Source organism: Schistocerca piceifrons, chromosome 3 (assembly GCF_021461385.2).
Source record: "Schistocerca piceifrons isolate TAMUIC-IGC-003096 chromosome 3, iqSchPice1.1, whole genome shotgun sequence".
Lineage (NCBI taxonomy): Eukaryota > Metazoa > Arthropoda > Insecta > Orthoptera > Acrididae > Schistocerca > Schistocerca piceifrons.
Window position 1 is genome coordinate 346,878,992 of NC_060140.1, and position 20,650 is coordinate 346,899,641.

A 20,650-nucleotide genomic window follows, 5' to 3' on the forward strand; every position below is an offset into this window, starting at 1 on the left:
GTTATACCGGACTGTAGCATACAATAAAGATTTCCAGTTGGCAACAATGCAACCTACATATAACATTATTGCTAATATAATACCGAGGATATAAAACTTACCTGGTTACCCAGGAACTGTAACACCTTATTTAATGATGTTCTGTAATGTACCCTGCCGCAAATTTCTATTCTTTAAGCAAAAAGTTACCCAATTGATCAATTTTTTTTTTGCTGTTCAGAATCAAATTATATTATAAAATCCATTAACTTCGAAGGAAAGCTTTTAATGTAATGACTTTCATTTTATTTTTTATTTATTTATTTATTTATTTATTTTTTTTTTTTTGCAGACAGATTCTACAGTGCTGAAAATGAAATATTATCAAAAGAGGGGACAGAATACAAAACTAGTTATCATATTTGGGACTGTTGCATTGGCTGCTTGAACTGCATACATAGATACACATGGTACATTACCTAAATAAAATAATAAATTAAAAACACATATTAGAATGAATGAAGAAACTATTCAATGTTTGTACATCTTTTAAAGATCAAGAGCTGCCATAAAATCAGTGACTAGTGGAAAATAACAATAATAAAAATTATTATTATTATTATTATAGTTCTTTACTTTCGTTGCACTACATAGTGTGCATGATCACTCTCCAATAAAGTAATGAAAACAAAACACACAATGGATATCCTTTCTCTTCAAATTTTCAAACATACTGATAATGAATGACATGTCAAGCAAATGCATGACCTGTGTAAAACATTTGCAATTATAAGATGGTAGCTAGTAGCCCACACATAAAAATTCACATTTCTCCACTCAAGTGTAAACACACCATTTCATTATTTTGTGTGTTAAATCACAAACAACACATTTATAACTGAAAAATTAACCCTACTGCATCCAGTGCTAGTGGTGCTAATGCACAACTTCTTCATATAGCTTTGGCAATTCAGCTTCAAGTCGTATTACACGAATGTGAGATTGGAGATTTCCTGGAGACTGCCCATCACTGAATGTTGAAAGATATGATATCAGCTCGTGGGAACCATCACCATCCAGATCAGCAACCAACACTGAAAAGAGAAAGAATATGCCATCAGTAAACGCTACACTATGAAATTATGAAAACCACCCACACAGTTTGGGGGGAAAAAAGAAAAAGAAAGACAATGAGAGAGAGAGAGAACGTAAGTAATTGGCAATATTGCAACCTACATATAATGGAATGGGTGAATGGCGCAAAACGATGGGGCGGAGTGAAAATAAGACAGACTGACAGCTGGGAGGGAGAGGCAACAAGGGTGGCATCAGTGAGTCCATCCTGGCACCAGCAACGGAAGTCGCGTGTGGCACTTGATCAAGTGGGAGGTGGATTGAGAAAGGAGGGATATAGAACAGAGGAATAGAGAGACTGGGCTATCATCTGCTGATTAATGAAATGAAGTGAAAAAGCATAATGACTGGAGTGGAGGTCAGTGTGGGGCAAAGGACAATTCCCACCTATGTACACCAGAGAAGCTGGCAGACTGCACTATGAGCTGTTAATTAATGCAATTAAGTGAGAAGACGCAAGGACAAGAGTGGAGGTGGATGTGGGACAGAAGATATCAATACTTGGGGTCAGGGGTATTTTGTGATCAAAGGATCAAGGTAGCAGGGTCATGAAGTAACCATTCAGGTTCAAAATGTTGTTTTCATCAGTATTTTCTGCCACTAGGTGATAGACTCTGCTGTTATGCAGAGTTTGGCAGTAGCCATTATTTAGGGGGACAGGTGACTGATGATGATGTTCACAAAAAGTCTGTGGAGAAGTTACAGGACAATTGGTAAGTGACATGACTGTTTTCACGGGAGGGTAGAATATGCCTCTGATGGGACTGGAATAATATATACTCGGTGGCTGCAAAGCATAGGTCTTGTACCGGGGTGTTCCCCAGGTATGTGAAATATGGGAATAGGTTTGGCATAAGGATGGACTAGGATATTTCATAGGTTGAGTGGGTGGCAGAATACCATCTTGGGAGAGGCTGCACAGGTTTTGGGAAGGATAATCCTCATTTCAGGGCACAATGGAAGGTAGAGGATATGGGTGAGTAGTTCCAGTCTTATGGTGATATTAAGTAATTAGATAGGTGGTCCTTTCCAGTTGGTATGGGGTGGGGGGGCAGGTGAGAGGGGAACAAAGGTGTGCTTGGAGAATTAAGGGCATCTGTGGTTATGTCATGGGGTATATGTTTGTGGACTAGGTTTGGAGGATAGCGCTTGTCTGTGAAGACCTTCGTAAGACCGTCAGCAAAATGGGCAAGAGATCATTCATTACTAAAAGTGTGCTGTCCACAGGTGTCTATTATATGTAACATATTTTTTAGTGTACAAAGGCTAGTAACTATTTAAGTGGAGGTCCTCTCAATGGTTGGTGAGCTTTATATGCACATTCTTACGGAGTCACAGGAGAGGTGGAGATCAATGTTCAGGAATGTGGTACGCTGAGAAAAAGAGGATCAGATAAAATGGATAGGAAACTTGGCTGAAGGTTAAGGGACTAAACAGAAAGGTCATCTGTCTCTTTGTCAGAGACATCTCATTTGGAGTTAGTCACATCACCCAGAAATTTGACTGAATAATGAAGTATATAGCAGTGGTAAAATGAGGCTCTGAAATCAGTATTGATGCCACAGCTGAGAAATCATTCAAAGAAAAATAAATTAAATGTGTTGGGCCAGTAGGTAGGTTAGGAAAAGTAGGTAAGAAAAGATTGTATCTTGGCTCCGAGTCCATTTCCTGAAGATATCTTCAATGAATCTGAACCAGAAAAAGGGGCATGGGAGCTTAGGTAGCTATGAAGATTTTCTCTGGACGATCAATTAACTGGATAGGATATGATGGTGCCACAATTGTACTGTGAGCGACTTTGAATATCTTTCTATCATAGGAGAAGACATTGTGAATAAAGATATAGATGGTCTGGTGTATAATGAATGAGGTAGTGGGTTTGGAGTTTGTAAGATGTTAGGAAAGCAAGGGCACAAAGGAATAAGAGGAACGGCTTGTTATTGAAGAGGAAGGTTCTTCAACACTGACAAGCATACAGGTAAGTGGTAATATGGTGGGAACGGTGGGAGGTGATGATGGAAGCTCCATAGCCCATGCCATCTGGTTCTCTGAATTATGTATATGGGAATTATTACTGTGACACATCCTTCGAACCAGCAGTCGTCATAACTTCAATATTTGCTAGCTCCTCTCCATGCCCATCTCTGTCCCTGTCCTTATGCATCCCACTTCATTACATTAAAGTACACCACGCTGACCTCTTGCAGTCTTCCTTCTGCTCTTTTCTCCCTCTCTCTACTCCCAACCTGCTTCTCCACTTCACTGTGTGTCACTCATGAATATTTTAACTGAAACTGGTCCCATATGCCTACTCCATGCTCTTGGTCTCTCTTCTTCCTAGGTATCAGGCTTTCTTTCCCTCCCACCTCCACACTTCCCCCTCCTCCTCCCATTTCCTCTCATCCACTCTATCAGACCCACCTCCTGGCCCAGGTCAGGCTGCCGCTTCAACACAGTGTAGTATCTGGACAATGAAGCCATTGGTGTGTATGTGCATATGTTGTTGTTTAAGTCTGAGAAAGAATATTTTCCAAAAGTATAGCAACAACATCAAACATTTTTAGCCTATGAAGCTATCAATTGTCCAATGCGCTAACTACTTGGTGAGCGATTATCTTCACTTTTTCCCACCAAGTGGGGCAGCACAGTGGATAGCACACTGGATTTTTATTTGGGAGGATGACGGTTCAAATCCCTGTCCAATCACTCACGTTTAGGTTATCCATGATTTCCCTGAATCATCCTTTTTGAAAGTGCACAGCTGATTTCATTTCCCATCTTTTGGAAACTGAGGTCATGCTTTGTTTCTAATGACCTCACTGTCAATGGGATGTTAAGCTCTAATTTTTCTTTTCACTTCTTCCATTATTTATATTCAAGTCGGGATTTTCCAGTACCATATTAATTTAATTAAAAATATTGGTTAACTGTATGGTGTACAGTCATTGATATTTGCACTGGAATAGCTGATATGACAGAGGGGGCAAAATAGTCATCTTGGTGAATGGAATACTTAGCATGTCACACAATCCAAATGTTGTACCAGCCACTGGCATCATAGTGGAGAGCAGGATGGGCAAGACAGATAGTGAATGCTCAACATATGGGACACTTCATCTTCTGAGGCTGTGTATGCACTGGTGTTTTCACATGCCACAACATCAACAAAGTAATATAATGGTAAGTCAATTATTATTCGCAATTTAGTTAAATTTTTGTTTATTTTGGTAGTACTGTCATTTTATGTTGATGACACATGCTTCGTCTATTTGTTGTTATATCTTTGCAATTTTCAAGCTGCTGGATTAGTTTTGTCATCATTGCTGTGCTGTTGATTATGGCTGCTCTGCTGTCTATTTGCACCAAAGATGAGCAACATTCAATGATCTGTTTTTTGTGGTCAGAAGGCGTATCACATAGTTGCATAAACAAACACGCTTGGACATTTGCAAAAAACATTTGGATCACTATGGTAAGGAAGAGGTCAACTTCTTAGACAGAATCATTACTGGTGATGAAACATGGATCCATCATTACGAACCACAGAGTAAACGGCAGAGTATGGAATGGAAACATCCAAATTTGCTGTGCAAGAAAAAGTTCAAGACCCAACCATCTGCAGGAAAACTGATGCTTATGGTTTTTTGGGACACACAAGGTCCAGTACTGGAACACTATGGGGAAAGGGGCACAACAATGAACAGTGTATGTTACAGTGAGATGCTTACTGCCAGGCTAAAGCCTGCAATTCGAAGCAAACACCGAGGATTGCTGTCAAAAGGTGTTGTGTTGATGCATGACAATGCCCGTTTGCATACTGCTGCCCACACTGCTGAAACACTCCAATAACTCAAATTTGAAGTACCGGATCATCCTCCATATAGTCCTGATCTTGCCCCTTCTGACTATCACTTGTCTGGTGCACTTAGACTGGCATTAAAGGGCTGTCGATTTGCCTTGGACGAAGCAGTGAAAGAAGTAGTGCATTCCTGGCTAGCAGCTCAACTGAGAACCTTCTTTTATGAGGGCATCAGGAAGCTTGTACAACGATGGACCAAGTATGTCGAAATGCAAGGAGACTATGTTGAAAAATGATGTTCTTTTAAGTTTCCTATTTGATTACAATAAAATTTTATAACTACTATGCAGATAATAATTGACTTACCCTCATACGATTATTAGATTATTACAATGAAGGGAAAGCAATCTCTGCCAAAGTAAATTACCATGGTCAACACGTTATGACAACAGGCACCACTGACAGTCACTGCTTGTAACAAAGAACAGAGGGACAACAGTTCCGCAAATCACTTACCATTTCAATGTTGGATAACAAAACAGTATTAGAAATGCTTACTCATTATGGGGATACAGAAGCTGTTATTCCTCATAGTCAAATGTAGTCTGGACCCATGAGTAGTGGTGCACATTTGTACATGCTGATGGCAGGGTACAAATATACAGAAAACCACACAACATGGTGCTTATGGAACACCACACAAGTGGCACCTAATTGTATTGGGTTACTATACTCCCATGGAAAACATTTCAACTTTAGCTGACCAACACCTCCAACCCATCATTTGGAGCCTAATTTCTTGCATCAAGGACATGAACCACTTCCTTTAATGCCTCTCCACCATCCCTGATCATCCTTGGGTGTATGAGTGCTGTGAAAAATTAAATAAGGAACACACCACAGCCAAAAAGAAAAATAAGTGCTTAACAGAAAATATAGTGACAATCAACTTCAAATATCAAGAACTTGTGACAAAATATAAAGAGTTGGAAAGAATTTGGTAGAACCTATCATAAACACTGCCTAACCCAAAACAGCATAGTTGTTAATGGTCATTCTTTTCGGAAAACACGGCATGTGCCAAATAAAATGTATAAGGAACCATAGCTTCAAGTATAGCTCCAGTGATAATCATTAAGTCAGCTTCTGGTACAAGAATCTGCGACGAAACCACCAGCACAGGAGATATAAAGTGCAACAAGAAAAGTTTCAAATAAGAAAATTCTGATGGCAAGAAAATGCTCCTACTTTACGCCAACAATAATGGAAAATACCTATCTGTACCCATCCATGAAAATGTCTGGACAAAGCATTTAGTATTTACAAAAGCTAAACCTGGTGCCACATTAAATGTTGTTGTTGCAACCTTGAGTCCAAAGACTGGTTTGACGCAGCTCTCCATGCTACAGTATCCTGTGTGAGCCGCTTCATTTCCGAATAACTACTGCAACTGACATCCTTCTGAATCTGTTTGCTGTATTCATCTCTTAGTCTCCATCTGTGATTGTAACCCCGCTGAACTCCCCCCCCCCCCCCCCCCCCCCACTTCCCTCCAGTACTAAACTAGTGACCCCCTTGATGTCTCAGAGTGTGTCCTATCAACTGAATCCTTATTTTGGTCAAGTTGTGCCACAAATTTCTTGTCTCTCCAATTCCAGTCTGTTCAGTACCTCCTAATCAGTTATGTGATCTACCCATCTAAAGTTCAGTATTGTTCTGTATCACCACATTTCAAAAGCTTCTATTCTCTTCTTGTCTAAACTGTTTATCATCCCATGTTTCACTTCTACACATGGCTACACTCCAGACGATTAGCTTCAGAAATGACTTCCATATACTTAAGTCTATGTTCGATTCTCTTCTTCAAAAACACTTTGCTTGCCATTGCTAGTCTACATTTTATATGCTATCTACTTTGTTCATCATCAGTTATTTTGCTGCCCAAACAGCAAATTCATCTAATACTTTAAGTGTCTCAATTTCTAATCTAATTTCCCTAGCACCTTCCAGCTCAATTTGACTACATTCCATTAGCCTTATTTTGCTCTTGTTGATGTTCATCTTATATCTTCCTTTCAAGACTGTCCATTCTGTTCAGCTGTTCTTCCAAGTCCTTTACTGTCTCTGACAAAATCACAGTTTTTATTTCTTCTCTCTCAACTTTAATTCCTATTTCAAATTTTTCTTTGATTTCCTTTACTGCTTGTTCAATGTACAGCTTGAATAACATTGGGAATAGGCTACATCCCTGTCTCACTCCCTTACCAACCACTGCTTCCCTTTCGTGCCCCTTGACTCTTATAGCTGCCATCTGATTTCTGTACAAATTGTAAATAGTCTTTCACTCCCTGTATTTTAGCCCTGCCACCTTCAGAATTTGAAAGAGAGTATTCCAGTCAAGAGTGTCAAAAGTTTTCTCTGAGACTACAAATGCTCCAAATGTAGGTTTGCCTTTCCTTAACCTATCTTCTAAGATAAATCATAGGGTTATTATTGCCTTGCATGTTCCTAAATTTCTCTGGAATCCAAACTTATTTTCCCTGAGGTCAGCTTCTACCAGTTTTTCCATTATTAAACGCACAGTTCTGTAATATTCACACCTGTCAGCATCTGCTTTCTTTGGAATTGAAATTATTACATTCTTCTTAAAGTCTGAGGTTATTTCACTTGTCTTGTACATTTTGTACATCAGATGGAAGAGTTTTGTCATGGCTGGCCCTCCCAAAGCTGTCAGTAGCTCTGACAGAATATCATCTACTACCGGGGCCTTGTTTCGCCTTAGGTCCTTCAGAACTCTGTTAAATTCTTCTCACAGTATCATATCTCCCACCTCATCTTCATCTACAACCACTTCCCTTCATATAATATTGTCTTCAAGCCCATCTCCCTTGTATAGACACACTGCATACTCTTTCCACCTTTCAGATTTCCATTCTTTGCTTAGGACTGGTTTTCCATCTGAGCTCTTGGTATTCTTACAGCTGCTTCTTTCCCCCAAAGGCATCTTTAATTTTCCTGTAGGTGGTATGTATCTATCCCCTGGTGAAATATGAGGGCTGTTCAAAAAGTAAGGTGACTTTTAAAATTGCACAGGCAACGTACATTCTGTTATCAATCTTTATTTTTTGTATTAGAACAAATAAGCCCTCGGTCTCAAATATTAAGTCAAAATTGACCAGGTTTCGACGCTGCTGTGAGCGTCGTCTTCAGAATTAGACTAACTATTCTAAAACATATTAAGTATATAATACATTAATAAAATTAAAGTTTGTACTAACTGGAAAAAGATGCAGTACTTACAAGTCACATATTAAAAAAGATCTAAGCCAGAAGTAAGATGGCGAGCCGCTAAGGGCTGCTCGTACTTTAGTGAACAAGGGTTGAACCCTTGCAAAGAATTAAAAATGGAATACAGTGCTCTAAAACAATTGAAATGTTGACAGTGGCATACAGTGAGTCTGCTATAAATAATAAAAAACATTACAAGTGGTATGAGCTCTACCAAGTTGGCCGAGAAGATGCCAATGACAAACCTCGCTCTGGACGCAGCAGCACATCAACAACAGATGAGAACATCAAAGCTGTGAAGAAAATTCTTCTGGAAAATAATTGAATTACCGTAAGAGAAGTTTCTGAGGATGTTGGCTTATCAGTTGGCTCATGTCATGCAATTTTTTTTTATGTTTTGGGCATGAGACGTGTGTCAGCGAAGTCTGTTCCAAAACTTCTCAATTTTGAGCAGAACAACCATTGCATGACCTTGAATGACATCAATGATGATCCTGATTTGTTCAAAAGGGTCACACCTGGTGACAAAACATGGGTTTACGGTTATGATGTTGAAACCAAAGCCCAATCATCCCAATGGAAGCATCCCGGAGAGCCAAGACCGAAAAATGCACACCAAGTTCGATCAAATGTCAAAGTTTTGCTCACTGTTTTTTTCAATTACCGTGGCATAGTGCATCATGAATTTTTGCCTCAAGGTCGTATGGTCATTAAGGAATATTACCTTGATGTAATGTGCTGTTTGAGAGAAGCAATACGAAAAAAACATCTGGAATTGTGGAAAAATGCGCGTGCTCATTCATCATTGCTTGCGAGAGATTTTTTTGGCCGAAAACAACATGACAATCATGCCACAGACACCATATTCACTGGATTTGGACCCTGCGACTTTTTCCTGTTCCCAAAACTAAAGAGGCCTATGAAAGGATGAAGATTTTCAACAAATGAGGAAATAAAAACTGCATCACCGGAAGTACTCAAGGCTGTAGCAAAAAGTGCTTATGAGAAGTACTTCGAGGATTGGAAGGAGCATTGGTAGAAGTGTATTGTATGTGTGTGGGATTACTTTCAAGAGGACAACACAAATATTGATGAATAAATAAATATTTTTTCATAAAACATAAAGTCACCTTACTTTTTGAACACACCTCGTATGCTTCTAAACTTTTACATTTGCTATCTAGCCAATCGTACTTAGTCATTTTGAAGTTCCAGTCAATCTGTTTTTCTGAATGTTTGTATTCCCTTTTGGCTGCTTCATTTGCTGCATTTTTTAACTTTCTCCTTTCATCAATTAAATTCAACATCTCTTGTTTTAGCCCAGGTTTTGTATTAGGCCTTCTCTTTTTACCTATTTGATACCCTGATGCCATGACTATTTCATCTTTTAAAGCTACCCATTCATCTTCTTCCCCTGTCTAGTCAACTATCCTCTGGTTCTTTCAACTTATCCAGGTCTCATCTCTTTAATCTGCTACCTTTTTCCAATTTCTTCAGTATTAATCTACAGTTCACAATCAATAAATTGAGGTCAGAGTCCATATCTGCTCCTGGAAATGGCTTTCAATTTAAAATCTGGTTCCTAAGTCTCTGTCTTACCATTCTATAATCAATCTGAAATCTTCTGGTATCTCCATGTCTCTTTCACGTATACAACCTTCTTTATGAGTCTTAAACCAAGTTTTAGTGATGATTAAATTATGCTCTGTGCAAAATTCTACCAGGCAGCTTCCTTTTTCAATCCTATCCCTGAGTCCACATTCACTAATTATCTTTCCTTCTCTTCCCTTTCCTACTATTGAATTCCAGTCCCTGTCACAAATAAATTTTCGTCTTCTTTAACTATACCAATAATTTCTTTCATCTCATCATACATTTCTTCAATCTCTTCATCATCTACAGAGCTAGTTGGCATATAAACTTGTACTTCTGTGGAAGGATGGGCTTCCTGCCTATCTTCGCTACGATAATGCATCCACTATTCTGTTCGTAATATCTTACCCACATTCTTATTTTCTTTGTCATTATTAAACTCATTCCTGCATTACCCCTATTTGATGTTAGATTTATAACCCTGCACTCACCTGACCAAAAGGGCTGTTCTTCCTGCCACTGAGCTTCACTAATTCCCACTATACCTAACTTCTATCTATCCATTTTCCTTTGTAAATTTTCTAACCTACCAGCCTGATTAAGGGCTCTAACATTCCACACTCTGATCTGTAGACTGCTGGTTATGTTTCTTCTGATGTCGACATCATCCTGAGTAGACCCTGCCTGGAGATCCATATGGGTGACCATTTTACCTCTGGAATATTTTACTCAAGAGGATGCCATCATCATTTAACCACACAGTAAGGCTGCATGCGCTTGGGAAAAATTATGGCTGTAATTTCCACCTGCTTTCAGTTGTTCACAGTGCCAGCATAGCAAGGCTGTTTTGGTTGATGTTACAAGGCCAGATCAGTCAATCATCCAGACTATTGCCCCTGTAACTACTGAAAAGGCTGCTGCTGCTTTTCAGGAATCACATGTCCGTTTGGCCTCTCAACAGATACCCCTTGATTGTGGTTGCACCTATGGTATGGCTATCTGTATCGCTGAGGCATGCAAGCTAACCCACTGACAGCAACATCCATGTTTCATCGGGGGGAAACGTTGTAATAGAAAATATTATTGCAGAAACAAGCCAGTTAAAAAGAAAATGTTGTAATTATATACAGTGGCATTGACATCTATCGAACAGAAAGTGAGACCGAACTGCAAGGTTTTATAAATGTGTAATATGAATGTTGCCATTATAAATGTGCCAGTGTGACATGATTTTTCACAATGTTTGTATAGCAATAAAGAAATACAGTATTACCATTCAGAGCTAAAAAATCTTTATGGTAATTTAAATGTGATCATTCACTACATACACCTAAAATGAACCAAGACTGACCAAAACCATTATCTATGATCAGAAACTGTATGAATATTTGACTTACAATGAGAGTTTGAAGAAAAAGTGTTGTGAAAAAATAGAAATTTCACGTGAAATTTTTTACTGTATGATTTGTCACAGTTTTTTTTATTAAGGTTAAACTAGACAACAATGCCCCAAATCACTTTGTTTAATTCTTGGTAATCAATCACCTACAGAAAAGACTACTTAAAATTAGTTTACAGAACTTCACTGTGGTCATGCTTTTGTCAGCATTTAATTGCTTTTCCAATTGATGAAAATTGCTATGCGTGAATTTTCTGTTTGAGATAAGAAAACAGAAAGAAGTCACTGAGCAATAAATCAGATATGCATGGGTAATGAGACACTGAGTCAATGTTTTCTTCATCAAATAATCAATTGTTTGATATTGTGTGTGACAGCTGGCACTTTCGTGAAAAGGATGAGCCAGGATTTTTGGTTGCTTGTTCTGATTTCATGGATGACTTGTGGCAAACAAATTGCTGGTACTATTTAGTCATAACAAGTCCAGTTTAACCAAAGAAACAAGCAATAGTTTTCTTGTAAGTTATTTGCAAATGAATAACTTTTGTTATTTTTGATTCATCTTGGAACACAAAACTTTTGATTGTTGCTTAGTTTTGGCTCAAAATAAGCATCTGATGTTAAAATCTAATGTGCAGCAACTTTAGATATGCCTAACAATGCCTCTATCTCAAGATAAGTTAAATGTCAGCCCTCATCAATAATGATGTGTATAGCATCAATGTCTTCTGGCACAATATCTGCTTTTGGTCACCCTTCACAAAAATTCACTGCTGACAGAAGTATGATCAGGATGAAATGCTGCAAACTAATTGTAAATAATACCGTAAGTGTAACAAACCAGTTCAAGATGTCATAGAGTTGGACCTTCATGACAATCACAATAAATCAACCAACACAAACTTTCACCTGAAATTTCCATTTTTTCGCAACACTATTGCTTTAAATATTCACTGTCAATAAAGTAATTGGCACGTTTTTGAGTTCCCACTGTTTAAATAATAGAAAATATTACAACACTTATGTCAAGTCTCAAATATACCATTTAATGATTGTCTGTATAACTTAAAAGGCGAGGCTTGTAATTCTGACAGCCTATGGTCTTGTTACATGAAGTTACCAGACAATGAACTGTATTTTACATTATAGAGGCTATCTTAGTACAAGATAAAGTTATAGTAGAGGATGCTTATCAGACATTTCATTTTACACTGTATAGCAAATGCCTCTTTAGTATACCTGAAAATCTGTACCTAGATTAATACTTTAAAAAATTATCCATGTTTATAAAGGACATCTACATTAATTTATACTCTGTAGATTGTAGATAAGGTTAGTGCATAAAAGGACTATTTTGCTTACATGATTCCTCTTGTAGCTTATGATCTGGCTGACAGCTATCACTCTGGTTGTTGCAAAGCTGCAATATTTCACTCTGACTGGTGTTGACAATGTGTGTACTTGTTTTATTAAATGTAATCAGTACAACTTGTTCATGCAACCAATGTTCATTTATATTGTCAGCATAATGATTCTTTGATGTAACTGGAACATTTCTTCTGAGACGAATTCTGGAGAATGGGTTGCCAGTCAGTTCTCTGTTTTGATGATTCCACAACCAAAATTTAAGAACAAAGCCTTCTATTGACTGCCTCTTGAAGTCAAGTGCAGTGGGGATCATAGCATACATATTCTTGCCAGTGTAATTGTACAGAATACTACTTTGACCTTTGGAAACTATTTTTATTTCTGTCTGACATGTACCAGGGCATTTCCCACTGTTTAGCACTGTCAAGTGATGGTCACCTATATCATGTATTTCCAAATGAGTATTCCGTGGAGGTCTCCGAAGGCCATGCTGTTTCAAATTTTGAATTCTGTATGTGCTCTGATCTATGTGCCATGTGCGATTAGTAATTTTGGTATATAGTTGATTCACTGCTATAATCTGCACAGAATCTGTCAGAAGAGAAAACAAACCATAAGCAGCAGTTGTAATTATGCATATGCTTATATTTATCCTAATTTCAACTAAAAATAACTATGCTCACCTTTCCCAGCTTCTTCTTCACATGTACAAGTAATTCTCCAGTCTGTTTCCAAAATGATATTTGTTATTCTAGGACAGTCAGAGACCATCAGTGGCTGTCCCAGTAACTGGCCCATCTTTCCTGATATTAGTATTAAATGGTTTCGCTTTGCAGTATTTGTTTTGTGATTCTCTGTAATTGCACAAGCTGCAAGCAGTTCATTAGTTCCATCATGGTCTAAATCTGGTAAGATAAGGGGAAACTGTATGTCATCTACAGTAAACTGGAACCGATGTCTGAGATGCCATACCGTACTACCTGCAAAAAACAGTAAAAACATTGGGAGACTGACATCTCACACACAAAAATCATATTCAGCAATTTTCCATTGTTTTCAATCCACACAGGCAAAGAAAAGCAGTTATAAACCCAGTGGAAAATTTAATCTTCAGTTTTTTTTTTGCTAGGTACAATTAGTTAATTATCATGTGAAATATATATTCATTAATTCATTGCAATTTGGAATGCATCAGTAAGTCATAATACATGTCTTACATCTTTCAAGAGTTTTTATGGCTACATGCTGACCATTTATATAGTTGTACTTCAGGCTGCTTAACTTATAATACTGAACTTAACTGGTCATAGTGCCACAAAAAGTGACTATATGAACACAAAAAAAATTATGGCGTAAAGTTTTAAAATAGTTTTTATCTATCTGACCCTTCAGAGCATTAAGTATACGATCAAAGACTTTTACAATTACACACTTCATGCAACATGTGTTAAGCTAAGGTTGAGTAACAATACTAAAGTAATTCTTTCTTTGAGCATTATATTCACTGTGGATGGAATGGTGGTTCTAAGTGACAGGTTTAATAAATGAGTATATTTACTATGAGGCTGTTATCGGCAAATGCATTTCCTTGCAAGAGATTTAAGAACTAACACCTCATATTTAGTACATGTTAGTTAATTTTAAAATCATTTGATGTTTTTGGTCTTCTATGTGATATCATAATGACTCAAGCTTTTCTACAAAATATCTGAATATTTCCCAAAGAGGATCTTGTAACGTCATACAGTGCGTACGCACAATTAAACAGTGCATCGGCCCAGACAGCACATGGGGCCCTCAACCACTCATCTTCACATGACTAATGTATGCTTCAGTGTTAGACTGTGTACTCCTTGTTTAAAAGTTTTTGTACTGATTACTACTTTATTCAGTGTCTCTATATATCCTTTCATGCGGAAGTGGAATAAAAGTTAGTTGGTGGGAATTCTGATATTGTGTTTGTGCAACATTACAATATTTTTGGCAATGAGTGTGGTATTCTGTTCAGAATGTTTTGTTTTAGGTTCACTATGACCAACATGCCAGTGGATGAAATTATTCAATCCCTTGTTGAACAGCAGCAAGCTCCCACCAACCAGCAGAAGGTTCTCTCCGTAGTGCTAAATAATTTGCCAGCTTCACTGACATGCAGGGGTTCACCACCGTTGACACAGCCCCCATTTTTCCTCCATATGATGATACTGCATATAAAAAATGCCTTTGACAACAGTTCCAAGCTTCTGGTGTCTCTGACCCTAACATGTGTATAGCTTTCTTTCTGTCATGGATTTCTCCTTGTGTTTATCACCTTTTGTGTCAGCTAGCTCCTGCTCAGGAACCTGCCAGTCTCTCTTTCGAAGAACTACTTCACTTGGTCTCTCCTTATCAGTGCAAGTGAACTCATGTTAATGCTGCTCACACTGAGTTCTACTATTGTCAAAAGTGACCACAACAATCGTACAGAGTTTGGGAAGCACAACTCCACAGGCTTAGCTGTCATTGTGTTTATTACTGAAGGTCACTAGGACTCATATGCTGATTCGGTGGTTAGTGATGCTACAATACGCTTGCCCCGAATAGAGAAGTTCGTGAACCAACCTTACAATGTAAAAATACCTCTCTCATAGCAGTTTTGAACATTGCCCAGCCTTCTGAAGTATCTAGGAAATCAGATAGAAGCTTGGTGTGAAGTTGCCTCCACCGCTTCTCCTCCTCAGCCACCATCAGTTAGCCCACAGGCAGAAGATGATGTCGTGGCCACTCAATCATGGCCTCCACAACACATGGGGTAATGCAATGCTAAACAGCAAAAGAATCAGCATCATAACAGTGGCCGTGTGCTCCTCTATCATTGTGCCCATATTGTTTTGATCAACATGAGCAAGTCATGTGCACAAAAAGGTACAAATTGCATCTGTGTGCAACTCTCAACCTCATTCATTAGCCGTGAACACAGATGTGAACAGTGTTTGCCAAGTGATGGTAGCACCAAACAAACTATACGTTGGAAGTACATGTTATGGACAAGATGCTAAAAATGCAAGTAGTCATGGCTGTGGCAGTGACTTTGTTAAATTCTCAAAACTATGTGGACCTTGGATCAGTAGTGTTGTCCTCTATCTCTCATCGGTTGGTGAGTTACAACAAACAACAAATACTCATATTTGGATTGTTGTCTACTCCCCTACTGTATAAAGCAATTGTTTGGCCTTTGACATTTCTAACGGTGAATAATGCCAACACTGCAAATTTATTTGGGTTACACACTTTCAGAATGTTTGGATTCTCTATTTCTGATGAAGTGCATCTTGTTTCGGATCAAATTCTGTACCAACAACTGGACACATACTGCTCGGAATTTTCCTCACTGTTTTTGCAAGGTTTTGGTAGTGCTACCGATGTCAAGGCTCACATCACAATGAAATGAATGGTGTGCCCAAGTTTTCTTCATGCCTGACCAATCCTAATAGTGCTTTCCATTTATTAATCCTAATAGCGTTTATGGAAGCACGTAAAATTAGAATTAGATTGCTTAACATCCTTGGGTACTGTCACACATCTCCTTTAGTGAATGGTCTACTCCACTGGTAATTTTGCAAAACATAACAATAACCTCTGGCTCTGTGGCGATTTTAAAAAGTCTGTAAATACACAGTATATTATTGATAACTTTCCCTTACTCCATCAGGATGAGCACTTAGCATGGATTTCTGGGGGCCAATATTTTTTCAAGGTAGACTTGCCTGAAGCCTACTTGGAACTGACTATGGATTATGATTCCAAACATACCCTCATAGTGAATACCTCCTTCAGGTTATATCAATTCCAGCGCCTGCCACTCAGCGTCGCTTGCACTCTTTCTATTTTCCAATGAATACTGGAGAAACTCTGGCCTCCATGCCGGGGTGCGTTAACTACCTGGATGATATTGTAGCCGCCAGTTCCTCAATAGAACAGTTGTGGAACCTTCGATGGTGCTGGATGTTGCCAGGTTGAAATGTAACTTGGACAAATCACAATTTTTTTCAGTTGTCTATCATCATCTCAGTTTTGAAGCTTCACGTGCAGGCATTGAGCCTTTACACCAGCATGGTGATGCCATTACGGCTTTGCCATGTCCTGCCGATGTCAAAAGATGCAGACCTTTCTCGGAAAGATTGCGTACTACCATAAATTTCTTCCTGGTGTGGCCTCAGTGGCTCAAGCCCCTTCATGCTCCATTATTTCACTGGTCACGCAATTGTGAGCGTGCTTTTACACTGTTGAAGCCAAAATTACACTCAGCACATTGCTTGGTTACCTTCCAACTAGGCCAAGATCTTGTCTTGGCCGCAGATGCGTCCCAGTATGGCCATGGGGCCATTGTCACTCACAAATATGTGGACAGATCTGAATGCCCTATTGCGTACGCTTATAAAACCCTGATTCATGCACAACAGCGATACTCACAAGTGGGAAATGAAGCCCTTGCTATTGTGTATGCACTCAAAATATTTCATCTTTTCCTCTATGGTTCTAAATTTCCTTTCCTGATTACAGATGTCTAGCTCTTCTTTTCCATCATTCAGCATCTCTACCAGATGAACCAGTCCATCGTCTCCAATGCTGGGCTCCTTTTTTGTTGAGCTATAACTACAAAATTCATTTCCACCCCACAGTACAACATGCTAATGCGGATGTTCTTTCTCAATTCCCGATTGGTCCTGATTCAATATTTGATCAAGATGAACTGTTGTGTTTCCTTTTAGATGTCAAATCCCAAAACACCAAGGATGGTTTTCCCATTATTAGTTGTCAGATTTTGGTGGCTGTCATGGCCAATCCTGTCTTAAATCAGGTTATTCAAATTGTCCACCATGGCTGGCCAGATAAGCCACTGGGCTGCGCATCGGATTTCTTGTGCTCTCCATTCTTGCTGGTGTGTTAGTTGGCTACTGAAGAGCTGGTGATGAGGGTTGTGATCCCGTCCGTATTGCGGTGAGATCTCCGGCGCCTTCTCCACCTGGACGATAGGGGTGTTACTCATACAAAATTGCTGACCTGCTGCCATGTATTTTGGCCAGGTATTGACAATGAGATCATGTGTGTTGTGTCAGCCTGTCCACAGGGTGCCACCTAGGGGGCGTATTCACACTGATTTTGTGGATCCATTCCTTAAGTCTTTAGGGCTTGTAGTAACCGATGGTCTCTCAAAATTTCCTTATATTGTTCGCTGCCCATCCAAATTCATGGTGGCTATTGTCACGGCTGCCGTAAATAGTTTTTCCTAGGAAGGATTCTGGTATACCCTTGTGACCGACAAGGGCCCACAGTTTATTTCTTAGAATCTTGAAGATTTTTGTATAAAGAGTGGCATCCGGCAAGTTACTGCCCCTCCATTTCAACCTCAGTCCAATGGTGAGGCGGAGCGGCTGGTCCATACTTGCAAAACTCGGATTAAGAAATATATCATGCAATCTTCTCCAGAGGAACCTTCAGTAGGTCCTTGAACTCATATAGGTTCACTCCAGCTGGTGACCATAGCCCGGCAAAGCTGTTTCACAGCTGCCAGCCCTGTACACTGCTTCATCTGTTCCGGCTGACACCTGGCCACCCACGAGTGGCCTCCTTGCAGCAGTTCGGTTTGGGCTTGCTGTAAGGACCCGTGGGTTGGCTGGCACCCTAAGTGAATACCAGTGATCTTCCATCACTGCTGAGGCCACTGACTGCGCATCATGCACACCTCCAATGGCTTGGTGTCATGGCACTATGACCAGCTCCTCCCACTTGTGACCAACCATGTGCCAGAGACTCCGCCAACCCTGTGGCCACCTCCTCCATCCACGCAGGTGCCTACAGTGAGGTCTGTTAATAAAAGCAATGTAAATACTAGTGAGACACACAATTTGATACAACTCATGCAACAAATAACACAACAGTTTACAAAACAACACAAATATCAGGAAAGTGGAACACAACTTAAGGGTATAGGTCAACAGTTAACACAGCTAAATCAGGTATTTAACAATCTGAAGAATAATGTTAGTCAACAGTTCAGTAAAGTGAGCAAAACTATACGCACTAAATTAGCTGACAAACTATCCGGGAGGTTCACAGAGCTAGGTAAACAACTGAAACAAGAAATAATTACCAAGATATCCTGCAACATGAATACTTTAACGGAAAGAGTATCATCCATAGACGATAAACAGGAACAACTGCCAGGTGAGTACAAAACCTCAGTGAAGCATATTCCCAAATTCAGGAGAGACAATCCCAAATGGATGTGTCGGTAAAAAATGTGACGAATGCAGTCAGCAAGATGTGTGCAAAAACTTACCTACAGAAGTACAAAAGTAAAGTCTACGAGCGGACCAATTGAGTTTAGGATCAAAATTTGCCAAAAAACAGAGAGAGATGAGATATGTACAGATGTAAAGGAAATAACTGTCAAAGCTGAAGCTGGGGTGCTGGATAAGGGCAGCACCCTTGCTGACAAGGTAGTGTCAGAGTGCAAAATTTATGTAGATACAGTAGAAGAAACTCTAAAAGAGAAAGGAAGTCAGTAGATTCCAGTTTAAAGGAAGCAGAGGAAAGGTTTCGAGGCAGTATTGCTAATACTACTGACATTCCAAAACAAAAGTTGACAGAAACCAAACCCACGCTTTTAGAAAAGTTAGATACTTTGGTTACCCACAATACGTGGCTAGCCCACTGACAGAAAATAGCGAAGGTTGCAGAATGCAACAACACTTGCCAGCAGCTGTACCTGTCAAGCAAGCGCAACCACCATGCGCTACACCCCAAGTGAACACAAACACGCCTGTCACAGACAGCACAGTGTGCTTGTCAACATTACTTGCAGATGAGGGATTACTCAGGCATCGACAATTTCCTCTGAAGGGAAAAAAACCTCTGAAGGGAAAAGAACAAAACCCGTGGTCTTTCTCAGAGCATTTTGAAATGGTTTACCTCATACCTGAACCGAAGCCCAGATTAGATTTGTTGTTGGATACACACAGGCGACATTCTACTATGGGCTATGAATATGGTGGAACGTTGCCATGACTATGATCAGTTTGAGAGAGCCTTTCTGGATAAATATTGTTTTGAGGCCATCTCGGATGTGAAGTATTCAACCCAGCTCCAGTGAATAGCAAACATGGAAGTTTAAGCGGCTATTTTGAAAAATATTTGAATAAAATCATATACCGGATGAACCTGGTATCTCAAGTAGATGTGCTGAAAATTTTAAAGAGCCATCTTCCTGCTCACATTAGGGAAAAGCTCATTACCATTCCAGAACACGATACCAGATACTTTCTACCTACACTGGACTCAATCAATTTGATATATGAAGAGAGACCAGTACAACTCAAGCTTGTTAATACACAGATAGTGCCACAGAGATTTATGGACCAACAAGTGAACAATGGATTCATAGTACAACACAAATGGTATCCTTAACCCACACAGACATATGGTAATGGTAATCACAATGACAATGGCAAAAGCTGTAAATTCAAGGGTGGATATAAAAGAAATGGGCAAAAATTTAACAAAAACAACTACAATGGGCCAGCAGAGTATGACCAGCCTGTACAATATGTACAGACACACAACCTATAAGCAATAATCAGCCATTTGCTTGGCAAACACAAAACAATACAACAGTCGAATAATCCACAGATGGTGGAATTTGGTCAACAAAGTAACGCACATATGCCAAATAACACACAAAGGCAAAGAGAATTTCAGTCGAGAGCCTCACAGGATACTAATTGGCATGGTCAAACACTGACTGTCCATATACTAGAACTGATGTTGCCATGATGCCGGAAAAATCGAACCGGTCATGGTAGGCCCTTGTTCTGTGAGCTGGGGGGAAGAGTGGGGGCACTAGTTGATCAACACCTGCTTTATCTGGTACTACGACGGTAGAGGTGTGAAAGATGATCTGTATACCCTCTATGTTGTATATTAATATTAGATTTAGGCTGCTGGAAGTCACATTTCAGAATTTATGTACTTAGTTGTTAAGGAAAATTTTTTGTTTGTGTTTTTTCTTATATGCCAAATGTGTAAATGATAAGATGAGTGGTTGTAACAAG

General features: G+C 39.3%; 1 protein-coding gene across 2 annotated transcripts in view; it reads right to left on the minus strand.

Moving 5' to 3' along the window:
- Window positions 1-322: 322 nt before the first annotated feature.
- The window catches only part of LOC124787960 (protein FAM234A), a 113,726-nt gene continuing 93,398 nt past the window's right edge, over window positions 323-20,650 (minus strand). For both annotated transcript variants that reach the window (XM_047254964.1, XM_047254966.1), the window contains 3 exons: window positions 13,244-13,540; window positions 12,555-13,151; window positions 323-1,073 (listed from right to left, as the gene is read on the minus strand). In XM_047254964.1, the coding sequence (XP_047110920.1) occupies window positions 916-1,073; window positions 12,555-13,151; window positions 13,244-13,540 (1,052 nt within the window). In that variant the 3' untranslated portion in view covers window positions 323-915. The remainder of the gene's footprint in view (window positions 1,074-12,554; window positions 13,152-13,243; window positions 13,541-20,650) is intronic.